Source organism: Mycteria americana, chromosome 1 (genome assembly GCF_035582795.1).
Source record: "Mycteria americana isolate JAX WOST 10 ecotype Jacksonville Zoo and Gardens chromosome 1, USCA_MyAme_1.0, whole genome shotgun sequence".
NCBI lineage: Eukaryota > Metazoa > Chordata > Aves > Ciconiiformes > Ciconiidae > Mycteria > Mycteria americana.
Genome location: NC_134365.1, coordinates 100,832,733 through 100,852,810, shown reverse-complemented (window position 1 = coordinate 100,852,810; position 20,078 = coordinate 100,832,733). Strand labels below are relative to the sequence as shown.

General features: G+C 44.8%; 1 protein-coding gene across 2 annotated transcripts in view; it reads right to left on the bottom strand.

Moving 5' to 3' along the window:
- NECTIN3 (nectin cell adhesion molecule 3) overlaps nt 1–17,124 on the bottom strand; it is a 69,588-nt gene extending 52,464 nt beyond the window's left edge. Inside the window, exon 1 of one of the 2 annotated variants that reach the window (XM_075515103.1) lies at nt 16,787–17,124. In XM_075515103.1, coding sequence (XP_075371218.1) covers nt 16,787–17,003 — 217 coding nt within the window. In that variant the 5' untranslated portion in view covers nt 17,004–17,124. The remainder of the gene's footprint in view (nt 1–16,786) is intronic. The other variant, XM_075515094.1, reaches the window with a different exon arrangement.
- Between the last annotated feature and the right edge of the window lie 2,954 nt (nt 17,125–20,078).

Below are 20,078 nucleotides of genomic sequence, written 5' to 3'. Positions count from 1 at the left end.
TTGAAGAACAGGCAAACAATTAGGACAGCATATTTACACATTAGGACAGCATATTCTGTTCTCTTAATCCAACGCTTGATTTGCACCCCCCACCCTTTTAAAGACAACTAAGAAAATCATCAGTTCACGCAACTGACCATCACATCACATACTCGAGGCCTTGTTTCCAAGTATACAAACATATAATATTTATAATATATATGAAGTTTACTCCTCCCCTCCACAAAGGAGGCCTCATGGGCATCACTGAACGTTTATATACACTTCAGCTTGTTTCATTATTCAATCACTCAGTTTCATAAGGTCCTCCATAAATCTGTGTAATTAATCTTTATCCCAACTTGCTGTCAGGAACAAGTAGTTATGTTTAATTAGGGCATCTCATACTCCAGGAAATGCAATAGACAAGATCCTACTATTCTCCAGCACCACCTAGAACTATAGCTTCCACCATATGAATTCTCTCCAGAAAAAGGTCCTAGCAAGATCGCAGTGACTGCTAACTGAAGATTTGGTCAGATAAATACCCTCCCACACTTTCTTCCAGACTCCAAACCTGTCCACTCCCTATTTGGAAAAGCAATTTAATGCTATCACAATATCCACCTTTTTTTTTTTTGAGAGACAGAGGAAAATTGGGGGTGGGGCACTAAATATCATAGAAGTCTGAAGAGTTACTGCCCATCACTCCTGCTTCGTTTCAAAATCTGGGCGTTATCAATGACATAGCAGCACAGTCTCCTCCGCCCATCCACAAACTTGCAAAAACATGGGTTGGTATTCCAGGAGATGCACGCCAAGTCCTACAAACAACTTCCCTTCCAAGTTATATGCTTGTTGTTTCAGTACTACCATATACTAAACTTACCATTACATAGACTAACAGAAATACAACAAGGCAACTGCAATCAGAATCCAAAAACGCAATACGAAGTGATCAGTATAGGATTTTTGTCATTGCTGTTTGCTGTCTTTCATTATAAGGCAATCACTGTTCTGGTACATAGCGATAGATACATACACTGCCACACTAATCATAAGGGTAACTGCAATGTGTATCTTGCCAGATTACCTAGAAAGCTCATGTCTATCCCAGCGTATAAGTTACTAGCAGCAAGACATTCTTCGCTCAATCATTCTGACTTCATCTGTCAGACCCAGGCATTCAGAATGCTCAGGTCCCAGGAATCACTATTTATCAGTACCAGCTCACAGAGAAAATGCATTCACAAAAAGCCTGTGATGTCTCCAAAGTGTTCAACAGGTCATCTCTGACACAGGTATAAGCTATATTTATCATTTCCAACCAGAATACCTATCAATTACCACAAACACAAGTGAACTCCTAGGTATAGGTTTCTTCATAACACATTTCTCATTGGGAAAGGCAAACAAGCTCTAATATTGATTTAGAGAATAATGATTTATTGTAGGTAAGAGGCAAGGGACCTCTAGAAGCCACCTAGTCCTGCTCAAAGTAGGTCCAGTTTTATCAGACTGGTTGGGGACTCATCCAGTCAAGTTTTGCATATCACCATAGAATGAGACTGATTCGTCAACCACTTTGGGCACCTGCTCCAGTGTCTGATGTCCCTCACAGAGAAGTATTTTTTCCTTACATTGACTCTGAACTTCCCACACTCCAGCTTGTTCCTATTCCCTTGTGTGCTACACCTCTGAAGAAAGCCTTGCTCCACCTTCTTGACATGCTCCCATCTGGAAGCAATAAAGGCTCCTTCCCCTCGACCTTCCCTTCTCCAGGCTGATCAAGCCCAGCTCTTGCAGCCTCTCCTCATACACCCTGTGCTCCAGCCCCCCACCAACCTGGTGGCCCACCACTGGGCTCACTCCAGTACCTCAGTGTGCCTCTGGTACTGGGGAGCCCGAACTGGATACAGTGCTCCAGGGCCAAATAGAGGTGAAGAATCCCTTTGCTCAACCTGCTGTCATGCTTAACACAGCCCAAGATGAGGTCACCTTCCTTTGCTATAAGGGCAAACTGCTTGATACATGCTCAATTTGTTGTTCACCAGGACCCCACATCTATGACTGCCAAGCTGCCTTCCAGCCCACTGGACTACAGCCCATGCTGTTGCATGGGGTTATTCCAGTCCAGATGTGGGACTTCACACTTGCCATTGCTAAACTCCATGATGTTCCGGCCACCCTGTTTCTCCAGCATGTTGAGGTCCCTCAAAGCAGCAGTCCTGCCTCCTAGTGCTGTCAACTGTACCCCAGTTTGGTATCATCCACAAACTTACTGAGTGCACTATACCCTGCCTTCCAAGATATGAAAGGATATTTGCCCCAGTATCAGTTGACAATTAGCCACCAGTTGGACTCTGTACAACTGAATTCTACCCTTCAAGCCATTCCCAACCACCTATTTTTGTCCTTCATGTGCCTGGAGAAGACCTGGAGGAGGATTTGCTCCATAATCTTTCCAGGGACTGAGGCAAGCCTGACCAGGCTGTAGTTTCCTGGATCCTCCTTTCCTGAAGATGGGTGTGATGTCTGCCTTTTTCCACTCATCAGGAACCTCCCCCAGTCACTATGACTTTTCAAAGGTGACAGAACATGGCATCAGCCAATGCACTCAGCACCCTCAGAAGCATCTTTTTTGGTCCATGGTCTTGCATATGTCCAATGGCTTAAGTACTCTCAAACTGTATCTTCCTCTACTATGGGTTATGCTACATCCCACAGATTCTGCTAGTAGACTCAAGGAACAGGTAAGCCACAGGGCACACCTTACCAGTAAAAAAAAAAAAATAAAAATCAAAGCAAACACAGGATATTGTACATCTTGGCTTTTTCCATGTCCTTCCTCACTAGCTCCCCTGCCCCACTGAGCAGTGGGCACACATTTTTCTTTAGTTTTTCTTTTGCCAACAGTGCAGTTACAGTAGTCTTCTCCTGTCACCCTTAACATCCCTTACTTGTTCCAGGTACAGCTGAGCTTGAGCTTTCCCAGCTCTATACGTACACTCTCAGATACTATCTCTATGTTCCTCCTGATTCAACCTTCTGTGGACTTCCTTTGTGCATTTGAGGCTCGGTGAGAAATTCCCTGTTCTTCCATGCTGACCTTCTGCCAGACATGTTGGACTTCCTGCACATTGCAAGGGACATTTATTGTAGTTTGAAGAGGTTTCTCTTGAAGATCAGACATCTATTCTTGGCTCATTTGCCCACCAGAACAGTTTCCCCATGAGAACATTACAAGCAGATCCCCAAATAAGGTGAAACCTTTTCTTCTACAGTCCAGGGTTATGATTCTGCTACCGGTCCCGACCACTTTTCTCAGTATTTCAAACTCCAGTCTCAAACGTACTTCAGCCAACAGTGTCATTGACTGTTACATCTTCAACTAGTTCTTTGTGTAACAGATGCCAGGGTGGTTCAAATCTCCCAAGAACACCATAGCCTACAATCATGAGGCTTCTTCCAGGTGCCTAAAGGCAGCTTCATCTACTTTTTGAACAGGCCAGCAGTAGCAGACACTTAATGGTGCAACCTGTTTTGGTCTGTCCTCTTAACATTACTCATAAGCTTTTAACTGGCTTGTCACCTGCTCAACAGCAAAACTCCATGCGTTCTATCCACTCTTCTGCAGAGCACTACCTTTCTCACCTTCCCAGATTGCCTTTCCTGAAAGGCACGAATCCAGCTAATTGCACTACTCCAGTCATGCAAGCTATCCCACCACATTGCCAGAATCCCAATGAGGTCATAAGTCTGCAGTTGTGCACAGTCCTCATTTGTGCTGCCTTCACAGTGGGAGGGGAAAAAAAGTCTCCCATCATGTCTCCCCTGGACACTTCTTTATTGCTCCTCATGTCTTCTCTTCAGAAGAGAGAAAAATCTGAGGGCATCCCAACATACCTAGTTTAAAGTCCTCCTCACAAGTTAACAACACTATTGGAAAAGAAACTCCCATATTACTTTGTCAGATAGACCCTGATTCTGGCTCAGCAGTTCTTGTTCCTCAAGGACAGCTCAGTGGTCAGAGAAGTCAAAGTCCTACCTTCAACAGCAGCCAGATGCATTCACTCCTACCCAAGTCTTTCTCCCTCACTGGATAGGCACCCAGGTTGTAGGCTTGCACTCATGTCCTTCACCTTTGTCCTCGGTTCTTTAGTCATTCTTGATAACACTCAGGGTTACCCTTGGCAGAATCACTGGTGACCATATGGATATATGCAAAACATAGCAGTCAAGAGAGCAGACTTGGTCTCTCTGTAATATCCTGGATCCAATGGCCCTGAAAGGGGGAAAGATCTCAAGACATTAAATCAGGTCAGCAGATGGGGTGCTTCCAAACCTCACAGGAAACTCTGATAACTATCACCCTCCTTTTTCTTTCCAACAATACTAGGTCCTTCACACAAAACAGAAGACTATTAAGATGCACAGAACTAGGTGCAAACATATGATGAAGCCACTAAGCAATATTAATGTCCTCCATCTGATAATTAACAGTGCTAAGATTACAATTTTAGGTACTCCCCCGGCAGCACAAATACCAGCTAGTAGCCAATAAGTTAATAAGCTTTCTTAAATAGGAAAAAAAAAAAAAAAAAGCTCTGTCACAAAATCTCTCAGTTAACACCTTTTGGAAAGACAGTCAAGGTACCACTATGCTGATAGGCATAGCAGACACCGCTGAATGCATGACCTATGGAACTAGCAAACCAAAATCTGATCCTGCATGTTACCAAAAACAATAGCTGAGGCATCTTCATAAGCAAGTCCTTCTGCCATTAGTTCAAGTAGAATATCACATAAAGGTCCAGAAATTAAAAAAGAACAAAACAAAACAAAAAAAAAAAAACAAACACCCACCTGTTTTTCTTTCTCAGTTTCATTTAAAGTAGTAAATGTTTCGGTGCCTAGCAAAGTTATAACCCTACACTGCAATTAAGGGAATCCTACAGCAGAAATCTTCCAGGCAGTAACATTGTATTAAACTAGTTGGGCTGAGCTGTAACTGCTGAAGTCTTAGGGATTGTGATTAATTCCTGATCCTTCAGGCATTTCCCAGTATTTACACCAGACAGCACAAGCAAGCTGCAATGGTCATCCAGAATCTACATATTAACTGTAAGACTGCACGGCACACTTCTGGAATGACAGTCAACTCAGCTGGCTATGAGATGCAATAAAGATCTAAATCAAGAATTAGTGCATTTCCATGCCTATATTTATAGGCATGTGCAGTACTACAGTAGTACTTAATTATTTTGTTATACAGTAACTTAATTTTCCACACCTATGTACTTTCTGTTCTTCCCATGCTACACTGCACTTCTCAGACTCCACTTCTCCATACATTATTAACAATAGCTTAAGTTTGCCTTAATTTATGGACTCCAAGAAACAATTAACCATCAATTTCTGAGTTTCACAATTACTGTTTAACTTTACGTTCAAACAGAAGGTCTAATGAAAAGTGATCATGTTTAAGTTAAGTTTCCTAGAACTAAGCCATATTTTACCTACTCAAAAGTAGGGGTAGGAGGGAGAAGGATTTCTGAGCTGTTCAGTCAATAATGGCCAATAAAGTCAAAGTGAAGAGCACACAGATTGCTCTCCTTTGTCTTAGGCAAGCAAGTTCATTCAGTATAAACACAAGATAGGTTAACAAATCAACAAAAAATCCCAAACAACTTTTAACACAGAAATGCTGGCTGGTATTGACAAGCTGGAATGATGGCCATTTAAAGATGTGTCATATTGAAAAGCAGTGTCTATGAAATTCTTATTAAACTTAACCAAGTACGAAGTTTTAAGCACAAATAACATCTCCTGACTTAGGGTAATAAAAAAACCCCAACAATTACATAGGGCATTTCAGCCATTTTAGGGGGAACAAGACCAACGGAAAAATACTGTTATATTAACATGTTTAATTGTCTTTAATAGGATATTACTTTTAAATTTTTGCTTTAATCTTCCTATTTAAGTCAAGCAGAAATGGACATCATAACAACTTTGAATGGAGAAAGGAACATGGCACACTCAGAGAGACTGCCCACTGCATTTGCTGTTGTGAGTGTACACAGTCCTTACAGAAAGCTCATGGATAAGCTAGCAAAAAATTCTGTACAAGCAAAAATTCTGAATTTCTTAAAATAAGTACCCAGGTATCAGGATTTTGGGGGAGGTTGGTTTTTGGGTTTTGTTTTTTTGTGAAATTAATTTTAAGGAAGGAACTGAAATTCTGCTAAGCGTACAGCAACAGTTGTAAGCATTCAGTATTCCCTGACCCTACAACTGTACCTCCTATACTGAAATTAGAAAACCATTAAAAACTGGTCGGGAACACTGATGTGTGACGTCCTAGATGAAGGAACAGACCTTCAATCCCTAGGAAAGCCCCTATTCCCTTAAGGAGGCCACTCCTCCACTTTTTATATGTTGTCTTCCCACGTACCACCTACTCTAGGAAGAACTGAGGTCTGGGGGAGGAGAAGGGAGGTTGTCCTTCGCACTACATAAAGTAGCAAAGCCTCAAGTAAGTTCAGGAAGACAGCTAAACATTAACTTCACATTTTCAATTACTTGTAAAGTGTGAATGTTATCTGCCAATATTTCACAACTGCACCCATACTACTGAAGTATAGCATGCACCTAAAATACTGTGTTCAGTTTTGGGCCCCTCACTAACAAGAAAGACATTGAGGTGCTGGAGCACATCCAGAGAAGAGCAATGAAGTTGGTGAAGGGTCTAGAGCACAAGTCTGATGAGGAGCGGCTGAGGGGACTGGAGTTGTTTAGCCCAGAGGAAAGGAGGCTGAGGGGAGACCTTCTCGCTCTCTCCAGCTACCTGGAAGGAGGCTGTAGCCAGGAGGGGGTCGGTCTCTTCTCCCAGGTAACAAGCAACAAGACAAGAGGAAACGGCCTCAAGTTGCGCCGAGGAGGTTTCGATTCGATGTTAGGAAAAATTTCTTCACCAAAAGGGTTGTCAAGCACTGGAAGAGGCTGCCCAGGGAAGTGCTGGCGTCACCATCCCTGGAGGTATTTAAAAGACGCGTAGACATGGTGCTTAGGGACGTGGTTTAGTGGTGGACTTGGCAGTGCTAGGTTAACGGTTGGACTCTATCTTAAAGGTCTTTTCCAGCCTAAACATTTCTATGATTCTATGACAAAATGAACATATTTTGTCAGGAGCAGCAAGTCATGAAATACAATACCTAAATCTCAGCTGTCCCCGACAAGATGTGATGAGTTACCAGTTACATTACAAAGTTATGTGGATGCCTGCTGCCCCCTGCATTGCTGACACTGCCGGCTTTTTTTTTTTTAGCTCTTAAAGCCACCCTCCGCTGCAAGCTATTCCAGGCAGTTAACTCTTTTTGTCCAGGAACTGCATCAAGACAGTAAGCCTAGGTAACCGATAGCCAAGCATATTAATGCTGTATAATAGCTGCTCTATTTCCTGCCAAACTACATTTTCGGTATTTGTCACACTGCCACTCAGCTCTGTGCTGTAAGGGACTGGTTTTACCGGCTACTTATTGACGTAACAGAAGACATGCAGGCAAGTCTTTCTTTAAGAGATTCTCTAAAAGTTATTACTTATGTTAGGAGTTAACAATGGGATCCAATTTTAAAGTAAGGTTTTAGCAATCAAATTCCTTTACAGGAAAATCTTGTTTCAGATTTTACTTAGGTATTTTAATCTTAATAGAAAAAGACTTCCAACGACTTCTACTTTTCTTCCAGGGATAGCAACTACAGTATACTAGCTCCTGCCTACCCATGCACAAAATGAGGCTCATTTAGACTGAAAGGGACTTCTGGAGGTTATCCAATCCAATCCCCAACTGAAGGCAGGGCCAACTTTGAAGTCGGATCAGGTTGCTCAGGGTCATACCATAGTCAGGTTCTGAATATTTTCAAGGACAGAGATTCCACAACCTGTTTCAGTGCTTCATTCTCTGTGTGGGAAAACATACTGCTAACGCATTATTAGAATTTCCCTTATTGTAGCTTGTGTCTGTTGCCTCTTATCCTTTCCTTGTGCATATCTAAGGAGAGCCTGTCTTCATTTTCTCTCTCACCTCCTGTTAAACAGTCATAGCCAGCAATTAGAATCCCCTGCTTCAGACTTTTCTTTTCTGAAAGCTGAACAAACTCACTTCTCAGACCCTCTTCATGCATCACGTGCTGCTGACTCCTCATCTTAGTGGCCTTCCACAGACACCTCAGCACCTGCCTCATACTTGGGAGCACAAAACTGGGCACAGTACTCCCGATGCAGTCTCACAAGCTCTGAATAGTGGAGAATAATTGCTTCCTTCAACTGGCTGACCATGTCCAGTATGTTCTTCACCTTTTACACCACAAAGGCACATGCTGACCCACAAGGGCCCCTAGGTTCTTTCCTGTAAAGCTGCTTTTCACCACTTAGCACCACATCTATGCTGCTGCATGGGGTCATTCCGCCTCAGAAAGACTTGGTATTTGCTTTTGTTGAATTTCATGAGGTTTCTGCCAGCTATTTCTCCAGCCTGCAGATGTCCCACTCAATTAGCCCTAGTCTCCAACATATCAATTGCCCCCTACAATCTGGTAGCATCCACAAACTTTCTGAAAGTGTATTACTGACCTGGAAAAGGGGTTGAAATGCAGACAAACTGCCCCTGCACTGATCCTTAAAGGCATGCCACCAGTAACAAGCCTCCAGGTGGACTTTGTACAGCTGATCAGAACCTTCCGAGTCCAGCAGTACACAAATTTTTCACCCACTTAATAATCCACTTACCTAAACCATATCTCACCAATTTGGCTACAAGGACATTTTAGGAAATCTTAAAAGCCTCTCAAAGTTAATAACACTCCTTGCCCTTCCTTTGTCCACAGCCTTGTCCTATGTACTTACAGCAATCAATTCAGGACCTCTTTTCAGAGCAGTCTCAAATTGTGGAGATGCAACTCCTTTTCCTCACTTACTTCAGTTTTCACCTTATTTCCAGTCACATCAATTTATCACACCTAAACCATGCCTCTTGAGTCTTGGAAAACACAGCCGTAGAGTAGCTCTCAAAATACATCACCAAAGGAACTTTCACTAATAGTTCCATACAGCCCCATAGTCCTCACCTCTTTCTGTAAGGCAGAACATTCTCAGTAGAATCTTTAAAAGATCTTACATGAAGCTTACACAAAACTATTTCTCAACAACAGATTACATTCTGGTTTGTCAGAAGGTAACATAAGTTATTACATATTCATGGGAAAACACTGATGCATCAACAGTGATAATTAATCTGGTTATAGTCAAAAGCCTTACTATTTTACAGCCATTGAACTTAATAGTTCTTATACATACAGAATCATAGAATGGTTTGGGTTGGAAGGGACCTTAAAGATAGTCTAGTTCCAACCCCCTGCCATACAAGCTATGCACAGAGGCTTGAACTACCTCTGATACCACAAACTGCTGAAACACAGCTACGCAGAACTTAGTATACTCTTCCTATACAGGATATCCTGTATAAATGGGTACATTGCACTTGCTAGTCACCTGAGGTAGACTATTTTATGCTACCTCAGCTACCAACACCACAGTGAAACTTTCAACAGAATGCATTTAAATCTCCTAAGAAGTGATTAATGGTATGGTCACAACCATCAAATTCTCATGGTTGATTTCTTTAGATCTGTAGTGCCTCTTCAAATGTTAAAGTACCTTAATTAAGTGATAACAACGTTACTTCTGTTTCAGGAAAGTTTACCTTTTGAAGTCAAAAGTGCATGGAGTGTTTAAAGCACAGGAGTAGCATCACTGGTGAAGGGCCAAGCAGTGGGTTTTTATAATGCAAATATTATCAATGTCTACAAATATGTTCAAAAATGGAATTAAGCTTAACAGCTCTTGATCTTTGCTTCTCTGACTTCTCGTAATAATCTTTAGCAGAGTTGACTATATTTTTATTGTGGCAAGGGCCAATGGGTGATGTAGAAGAAATTAAAGAAGGAATTTGGGGAAAAAAGATTGTCCCAAGTTAAAACAAGTGAAAAGTTTTGCCCCCTCAGTTACCATGTTATTGTGAAGAAGTTCCTTGCATTTGATGTAATTTAACTTATGCTTGACTAAGCTTACTATTGTCCTACCAGATTATGTACACTGAAAAGAAAGTAAGTAAAGCTAGTTACCCAACTTGAACATAATCTCAACTTTTTCACATTCTACCTCCAGCATCCCTTCATCCAATAGGCTGTTAAGTGTGCTTGTCCCAACAATAATTAGTTTTCAGCTTAACCATATGCAGCATGGGTGGTATTGCAAATAAAAAAGAAGCATCAGAAGTGGGCAAAGAATACCCATGCAAAACAGGATTAAGAAAAATTTAAGTCAAACACTAATTTGTAAACTTCTAACTCAAGGGCTAGTGAAAACAGCAGATCCAAAAGTAACTAATAAATTCATCAAGCTAGCTCAGTTTGTTTCTTCCACTCATCTGCAAGCATATCAAGTATGGAGACCTGTTTGACTGTCCTTTACTCACGTTTTAACAAGTATGGTTTCTTGGCAGGAGATTGCCATTTCAATGACTTCAAATTCTGCATGTGCCACTGCATTAGAGTGATAGCACTAGCACCTTCTAAGTATTTAAAACAGTCACTTAAGGAAAACATTCTGTTCAAACTAATCTCAAGAAGATACAAAGGACAAGTTTAAAAACTATGATCACGTTATACCAGCCTTGACTAATAGAAAAGGAGAAAACAGTGATCCCCTGTAGACATACAGAAGTATCTTAAATGCCAGATAATGAAAATCTGATGGGGGGTGGGGGGACGCAGAGGAATCAGCAAGAGCCATCTACTGCTGTAGGTAATCCTAGTACACCAACTCAAGACCAGCTACACTTGACTAGCCTTCATGTTGAGAATGCGAAAACATGCTATTTTAAGGTATTACAAAATTAAAATTGCTTTTACTTCTGCACACTACTTGAAAAACAACTGAAGATAAGCAAAAATATTGAACAGAAAAATGCAGTACTGATTAAGGAGGATAGTCTGGAAGCTTGTCACTTTTCACTACCTGAACTAATAGTGACCTTCTTGACAACATGCTGATGTTAAACTTTACCTGTTTAGCTCCCCACACTTGGGAAAAAAAAACAGGTAAAAGCATAGAGGACAGAGCCTGAAGTTTCAAGACTTTGAAAGCTTTTTTATTCTTACTGCTAATTTTATTCTATTGGCAACTCATGGACAGAAAGACCAATTTTTGAGTTCACATTTCAAACAGTCCTAAGTCTAAAAGTTAATTACCTGAAAAGAACGAGGAGAAAAATAACTCTTGAAGCATTCATCTACTGGACAATAAAAAAAGTTTGGTTTGTTTGGTGTTTTACTGTGACTTGGAAGTTGTTGTGCCATGCCTTGAAGCTCTTCACCATTGTTCTAAATTGCATACTAAGCAACTACTGGCCTAGCTTTTCCAGAACCAAGATAAATACTGGCCACGAGTCCCCTCAAGAAGTCTTACTCATACATACCTACACCTCATTTTAACCCACTACTTTACACCTTCACTGTCTTCTCACATCCTGGGGAGTAAGACAAGCTCTCACCTAACAGCTTTTCATCGCTCCTTACTTTATAGACAGAAACACAATAATAATTTTCCCTGACATTGTCTTTACTGCATGTTTCACTGTTTAATTGCTTCTCATCTGTTTCCTTATGTTTTATCCACATTCAGCTATTCCCATCTTTTCTTAGCTATTCTGGGGATTTCTTACCATACTTACATGATACCTCTTACCATGCCTCTTTCTGAGGCAATCCATCTGCTTTCTAACCAGGAATAGAGAATAGTGTTAATGACCCCTTTACCTGTAACAAGGAAGTTTGACCAACCTATCTCATGCCTAAGCCAATAATTCATCATCCTCTCCACCTTCTCAATAAAAATACATTACTGCATTTCAAATAGCTATGATCTCTGAGGCACTGAATGCAACTGTCCTTCAAATAAGTACATTTCAAAAGTCTTGTTTTAGATAGGCTAACTCTACCAAAAAACCCCATACAAACACCCCTGTAGAACCATAGAATAGTTTGGGTTAGAAGGTACCTTTAAAGATCACATACACCTCCTCCTCTTCAAACAACAGCAACAAAAACCAACAACACATTGCATAACAAAACAGTAATAATTAAATAATTGCACCTATAGCTATTCTTCACATAACTAAGAAAATCTGACCATTCAGTTAGTATTCAATTATCGGGTCCCTAAGAAAACTCCTCACAGGAACTTCTGCATTCATATCTATATACCAGTCAGTAGAGCGGTCATCAGGATAAAAAAAAAAAATGTTCAAATAATCCCGATTCAATACAACACATTCATTCAAAGTTGGAAACAAGAAGTCCAACCACAAACACAAACCATGCTAGAGCAAAGTAATTTGTCACCACACAGCTCATCTTTGAGAGGGAATGTACCAGGACTCCAGAGCAAGCAGGCAACACAAGCAATCTCAGCACTCTCACTTCTTTGCAGACTTATCTAACCAGTCTGTAGCCACACGTTCTGATAAAGAATTCTGTTTGGACAAAGTTGTATTCAACCATGGGACAGCAGGTTAAGCTACCTCCACAGCAACAATGTGGTGTAACATGGGACGGAAAGTAATAACTCTTCAAGTTTATTGCTCTTCAACAGATGTCCTTTTTTAGCATTGATTTGGTTATTTACTGACAGCACTGCAGGTAGTTGGCATTTAGCAAGATCACCTTCTACCAGTTTGTATACCAGGTTTTGTATTTCTCTTACCCTACTTCCATTCACTACTGATTTTGTTTTTAAAAATTGAGATTTAGACTTTCGATTCTAGAGCTTCTAACTCAATTTTTCCTTTGAGTTCCACAAATCCTACTCATTAGCCCCACACACTGCTTACTCAAGCAATGCACCCCCAATTCCTTTTCCCTTTTCACAGCAGATGCATTTACATCTGTTATTTTGCATACCTTAAAAGCTCTATCACCAGCACCTGAAGGGTAATCAGCTGGTACAGCTGCTCTGTAAAGGCAACATATTTTTGCTTTAAAGATGCTCTGTAAAGGCAACATCTTCTGCAACAGAACAGTCCTTCATTTCCCAGTATCATCCTGTGAGCAATACTACATAAAGGGGGTGGGAAAGAGAACAACCTAAGAGATTTGACCGTATTTCTAAAAAGGATACTTAACTCTGTAATCTTACGAGAAATAAATGCTGCTAGAGCCTTCTTTTGTTCAATATCAAACAATCTTCATATTCCAGGACATAAAATTAAGTTCTTTAAGGAGGCATGAGAGAAACACATTGTTTAAATCAAGAAACTGTTCAGCCTTTATGTAGCACAAGCAGCTAAACAGCCATCAGAATTCTTTTCTAATACTCAAAGCATTCAGATCTTAACAACTCAAATAACATTACATTTCACTTCCATATATATGGGAGCTCTTGCACACCACAAGCCAAAATGTTAGTTGGGTTAGTTGGCATCCTCACTTTTCATTCATCCTAAAATTTATGATTACTGTAGCCTGCTTTCACCTTGTCCATGCAAGCTTTATAACCATTTCTTTCAGAGCAACTCCAACTCGTACTATTTCCATGCAATGTTACAGATAAATTGAAACTGTCTTGTCTAAAATTTAAATAGAATAATTATAACCCTATACAATATATTTTATTAAAATGTTAGCATCTACATTTTGTTATTTTGTACTTATTTTACATGAGCACCACAGTTTAACAGTGATCGTGAACACAACAGACCTACCACAATGAAACAGATCTAAGAACTGTTCCAACACAGCATACCGCATATTATATTGAGTTATCCTGAAGTACAGGCTTACACTTCTGGCTTCATTTTTTTGCTAATTATCAAACAACCTAGGTTTAACTATTTGAAATTACTCTGTTATTTCTACCAGTGCAGTTGCTCTCTTTCTTCACAGGAAATACACTTTCTACAGGAAAACAACTGTGGGAAATTTCAGGATCAAAAAAGAGTAATCTAAAACCTAAGATACTGACGAAAAACCATCTTCCCCTGCTTCTTACCTCACAGTCCAAAAGTCACTAGTAGTTTCTTAAGTTTCCCCTTTTATGCATAGATTATGCATCAAAACTTTGCACTTGAAAACAAACATTATTTCAACACTACATTCCCACTTTTGGCAGATGTTCTGAAGTGTTATCAGTCAAGTTCACATACACCAAAAGGAATCCAGGAAGACTGACATCCGAATTACACTCATCAAGACTAAAATAATAAGCCACCGCATGACATGGCACACGGATGCTCTTAACTTCATTGTTACTATTATCTTTACATTTACATGTAAAAATAGCTTGGCAAGGTTATGTCAAGTCTCCAACTTCACCTTTTTAAACAGAAAAGAGCAGAAATCACCCTGAACAAATGGAGAGGAAAAAAAACTGCTAGTGCAAGAAGTTTGCCAGCCCTATGAAAATTAAGTCTTCAAGCCTTAAGGTTTTGAAATGTGGCGCCTTCTTAACATTGAAAAAGTTGATTTACCACAAAAAGCCAAATACTGTCTAATAAGTGTGTTATCAACTGGGAGCTCCAAAGTTTTATGCATGGGAAATTAAATTGTTGGATGTATTTTAAAGAGGAAGAAAAATCGGTCTTTAACACGTTTTAAAACATCCAGCCAAGTAGCATGCAAGAAGGCAATAGACTTTGTTTCAGTTATTTCAACAGCAACTTAGTTTAATAGCTGATGATCTATTAAAAAAAAAAAAAATAAGAAAGCTGTCAGTTGAGAGACTTAATCCTGTAGCCAGGACATACTCTATGCAACACAAAAAAATTTCTGCATAAGCAATTCAACTTTTAGACCGCTTCAGTAACATATAGTTCACCTTCTCTAAAGAAGCATCCCAGTAATCTCTGGCTAAGGAGACAGTCACCTAGTCCCACAGAACTCTTGTGCTGTAACAACTATTGCAGTTATTCAGCTTGACTAGGACCAAATCTGTCCTCTTGACAAAATTTATGTGAGCACACTAGCTCTCAGTAAATTGAAACAGTAACAGGTTCACCATCAGAACAAGGAATGACAGTGAACTACTCTTACTCCTCCGAAATAAATCCTATGCACAGGAGCACCCACCCTTCTGTCTTTCCCATAGTTGCCTTTCTTTAGGGACAGCTTGAACATATGCAATTTGACAGGGTTCTCTTTCAGCAAATTCATGTGTTTAAGCTTAAATTAGTAGTAATCATCTTTTCTGAAAGCGACATCATTGCCAGAGGGGGGAGACTATTACATGCAAGAGCACAATCTTACAGCAGCAGTGCCTCAGCTCCCTCCCTGAAAAGCATTTCTCAGATACTATACAACTGCTTTATGGTGGCATGGCTTGCAAGTTCCTCAGTATTTTTATCACATGAGCCTCCAGAGACTACCTCCTCTAACTTGTTCCTCCTTCCTTCAAGAGGGAAAGGACACGGTGTATCCTATAATAAAATATCCTTGCCAACTATTCATTACTGCATTGGGAATACAACAGCAGGATGATGGTTTTCGACGTGCTCTTGCCCAAGTCTACTTTTTTTCCCCTCATCTTCCACTGCTGTAAAAATGACAGTACACACACTACATTGCATGCAGTAAAATAAATAAATAAATAAATAAATCAAATCCTGCTCTGACTGAGTTTCCAACTGCTACGTCGCTTGCTTGTTTTCCACAGGAAAAAGCACGGGGGGGTGGTGAGGTGGTGGTGCTGGCATTTTCCTACGAGTGGTCACGTCAGGCCGGGCGGGGCCCGCCCCGCAGAGCCCCCAGCAGCCGCTGCTCAAGATGAGGGTGATGCAGAGTACACAAACCCGTTCTCACAAGAGGAGATAAGCGATCTAAAACCGTAAGCCTACAGTAACTAGCACCGATTTCACCCTAATTAAGAGGAAACAACGATGCAAGCCAACAGCAGCAGAAGCAAAGAGCGCACTCTTCCTCCCCCGAAGTACCCCCGGAGAACACGAAGACCCACCCTTCTGTCCTTCCCACTGACCAGAGCGGGGGGGAGACAGCCGTGAATTTCCGCAAACAAGCGAAAGCCCGCCGTTCAGGACGGGAATTACGGCGGATAACCTGCCGCCCGCCGAGGGGGAAGCCCCAGCCCCGCCACCGGACCAGCGGCGGATAAACTTCCCCCGCTGCCCCGCCCCGGGCTGCGGCCACCCCAGCCGGGCGGCGCGGAGCCGACCGCCCAAGAAACTTCGCGGAGGCGCACGGCGGGGCGGCTCCCGCCCCCGGCCCCCCGCGGCAAGCGAACCCAACGGCCGGCACAACGGCCCGGCCCGCCCCACCGCGGCCTCCCGGGACGCCCGGCACCCTCTCCTACCGGCGAGGCCGGCGGCGGCCTCCAGGCGTGTGCGCGTCCCGGCCCCGGCGCTTGCGGGGGGTTTCTCGGGGAGAAGGCGGGGGAAAGCGCCCGGGGTCTCGCCGGCGCGGTGCGGGCTGCGGCTCCGACCCCCCTCCTCCTCCCCAGTCGCTCCCGGGGGAAGCTTCCGCGATCCCGGCCACGTCCCACCCGCCTTCCCCGTCCGCAGGGCGGCCGGCAGGCAACCGCCACCCCGCCCCGCCGGGCGCGCACACAAAGTTTCCCCCAACTCGGCCGAGTCCCCCGGCGCTGCCGGGGCTCGGGTTTCTCTCCTCCTCCTCCTCCTCCTCCTCCACCCGCCCCCTCGCCCTGCCCCGGCCGCCAACGGGAAAAAGTTTCACTTACTGCAGCAGAAGCGAGAGAAAACCAGCCCCAGCAGCCCCAGCCCCGGTCCGAGAGGCACCGCCGAGCGGAGCCGCCGCCGCTGCCGCCGCCGCTGCCACCACCACCACCGGCGGGAGGCACCGCCGCCGGCCGCTGGAAAAAGTTCCCGGCGGGCGGGAGAAGCCGGCGAAGGGGGGAAACCAGCGGCAGCCTCCGCAGCGGCTTCGGCCCCTGCCATGCTCCGGGCTCGGCTCCCAGTCGCCGCCGCTACGGCGCCCGCTCGCTCCCGCTCCCCGACCAGCCGCCGCCTCCCGCACCGGGTGCGTGTGTCACTGAGCGGGGAGGCGCTGCCTGCCGCTCCCCGCCCTCCTCAGAGCGGGCCACACCACCCCGCCGCGGGGAGGGGGAGGGAGAGGGAGGCGTGTGCCGTGCGCGTCTACCTCGACCCCCGCCCTTTCCACTCGCCCCGGGGCAAGTCGCCTCGCCCCCCGCCTCTCCCGGCCCGCTCTGTGGACTCGCAGACGCGCCCGCGCACCGGGGGGTCCCCCTTGGCAACGCGAGCGGCGCGGGAAGCTGGTGGGAAGGGGTGCTACAGTGTCCTCCCCCGGGGGGCTGTTGGTACGTCCCGCCCCGCCCCCTCCCCCGCCCCCCGCCCCGCCCGCCACCGCCCCGAGCGTGGTCGGGGGCGCCGCGCGCCCCGGCGGCCCGGCCTGACTCACCGCCCGCCCCCGCTCCCGCCCGCTCCCCCTGCGGCTCCTGCCTCCCCCGGCAGCCTCCCCGGCCTCCTCCGCCTCTCCCGGCCCGCCTCGCCCCTGCGGGGAAGGGAGGCTCCGCCACGCGTCCTCCCAGCCGCTGTCCGGCGCACGCCGGCCGCGGGCCCCGCTGAGGCAGCGGGAAGCTGGCGGGAGAGGGGGGCCGTGCGGCCGAGGGATCCCGCGCGGCTGGGCCGGGCCGGGCCGGGCCGGGCGGCGGTTGCCCCGCGGCCTGGGGACCGGTCAGCAGCGCATGCCCCGGGCGCGGTCCCCCGGGGGACGGCGGGGGACTGGCCACAACCGCTCCGCCGGGCGCGGTCACGGGCGTTCCCGTTCGCCCGCCGGGAGGGGCAGTCGGGGCCGCTCCCGGGCTGCGCGGGGGGCCGGCCGGCGCGGCTCCCTCCTCGGCGGGACGGGCCGTTTCCTCCTCCGCGGGGGCGCTCGCCCGCTGCGGGGCCGGGACGCAGCGGATCCTGCGCTGGGCCGCTGGCAGCGGGCGCTCGGCTTTGGCCCCGTGGTTTTACCAACAGTAAACTTTCCCTCATCGCCTCCTCTGCTGTTGGCAAACCCCTCGTGAGGGGCGTGTAATGCGCTACCCGATCACCACCGGGGTGCCGGGCAGGGGCACCCGTTTCCACAGCACCTCCCAAGGTGGCTTGTGTAGGCATCTCGGCAGCCTAAGCCGAGCGTCGAGCGTGCGGGTACAAAAAGATGCGGACCCCCTCCTAAGCCCGCAAGAGATGACTGTATCCAAAGGCAGACTCTGGCAGAGCTGAGGGGTCTGAAACCATCTGGGAGCAGTGTGAGCCCTGCGCGGAAATCACCGAGGAATACCAAATATAGCCCTGTGCAGCCCTCGCAGAGGGGCCTGCAGCGTGCCGGGGGCAGCAGGGAGGGTTTCTGTCACGCTAACGCCTGCAGCGATTCTTGGCTGTGGCACAGCACGTAGCTTTACTCTGGGTAAGGCTGTCATCGATGAGGGCAGAGCTGCTCTGGAGGGAGCGATGGTGCCCCAGCCAGAGGCAGAGACCAATGCTGTAAGTAAGGTGGCAGGGGAAGGTGGCTGCTCTCGGGGTGAAGAGGGGATTCATGGCTTTGCCCAAGGTCCCAGGAGTCCAGCTAAGGGCTGTCTCGGAATTAGAGCAGGCTGTAACCAGGTCACAAAATTAAAGGTGACTTTTCTAGGAAATACGGTTTCTTTGCTGCATCTCGGCACTGATCTGAACGTCAGTGTTGTGGGCACAATGTCAATGGATGTATCCCCAAATCAGATTTTCAGTAGCAAAATACAGAAGCTGAAAGAATTGCGTTGAGAGTCTTGCTTCTTTACAATCTAGGTGTGCTTTTTCATTTCAGATGCACTATCCTTGCAAAACTTCAAGGAAAATAATTGAATAGCTGTACATACCATACCTGCAGCTGAGACATCTACTGGGAGCAGGTTCCATATAAGCCCCACCTTTTCCGCAATACAGTATAATATTTGATAATTTCCTTCAATGGTGGGCATGAACAGCAACTTCTCTCAAAGCTACGCATGGCTAAGTTTATCAGATGCTCACAAGAGCATGTTCATCCGGTCTTCAGCTACGCTGAATGTTTGCCAATTAACTGGCCTCATTAATTTGTGACTGTGAAACAAAACAGAATCCAGGCGAAGAGTTACTAGAGGCAGACTGCTAGCCGAGATGGATGTCCGATGTTCATCAACATTTTGCTGTGCAAACCAACATAACTGAGAGGACTCTCAAAGTTTTGTGAAATCAATGTAATTCCGCAAGTCTAATCCTCAGCTAGTACAAAACTGTTCTCATGCCAGTTTGCTCTGGGACTGGGACTCAGGATTGCTCAGGTGGCACAGAGGATCTTGTCCAAAAGTGCGTAAACAGATTTGTATGACAGTTTGTTTAAAGGACAAAAAGAGGTTTTCCCACCCTGGTAATACTTTTGAAGCCTGGTCCTTTACTCTGTTGTTAGACTCTTTGCCGTTTTGATTCTGTGGAAACCAATATATTCCACCATGCCAATAAACCTGGATAAATATAATACTGAATTAGTCATTAGAGCCCAATTCTTATTTATGCTAAGAGCCTTTTTACACGGGAAAATTGATGAGCATAATTGTAGCAGAATAATTTATACTGGTATGGCTTTGCTGATGTAATATTCCAGGTAGATGTTTTAATTGGGTGCAATTATTCCATTTCCCTGTATAGCCGAATCCTATATAGATAAATCCCCTTTTATAGTTAACAGTCGAAGCAAATTACATCTCATAATTACATTTACACCAAGTTTAAGGCACTCGTAGGATGGGCAGGAAATATAATGGGGCCATAGTGTAATTGAGAGTGCAACCCTTAAAATCCTATTTGTGACAACTATAATCAAATTGTCATCTGCTATAATATTTTCATTTCTTCTCATTCCAAAACAACAAAAGGCATTAAGTCTGTTTAAAATAAAATGTTTTGAAGGTCTAGCACCAAAATATGTACATCGATTCATGCAGGCTAAGGAAGCAAATGCAGTTTGTCATATTTAAACAGAACTGTGCCCAG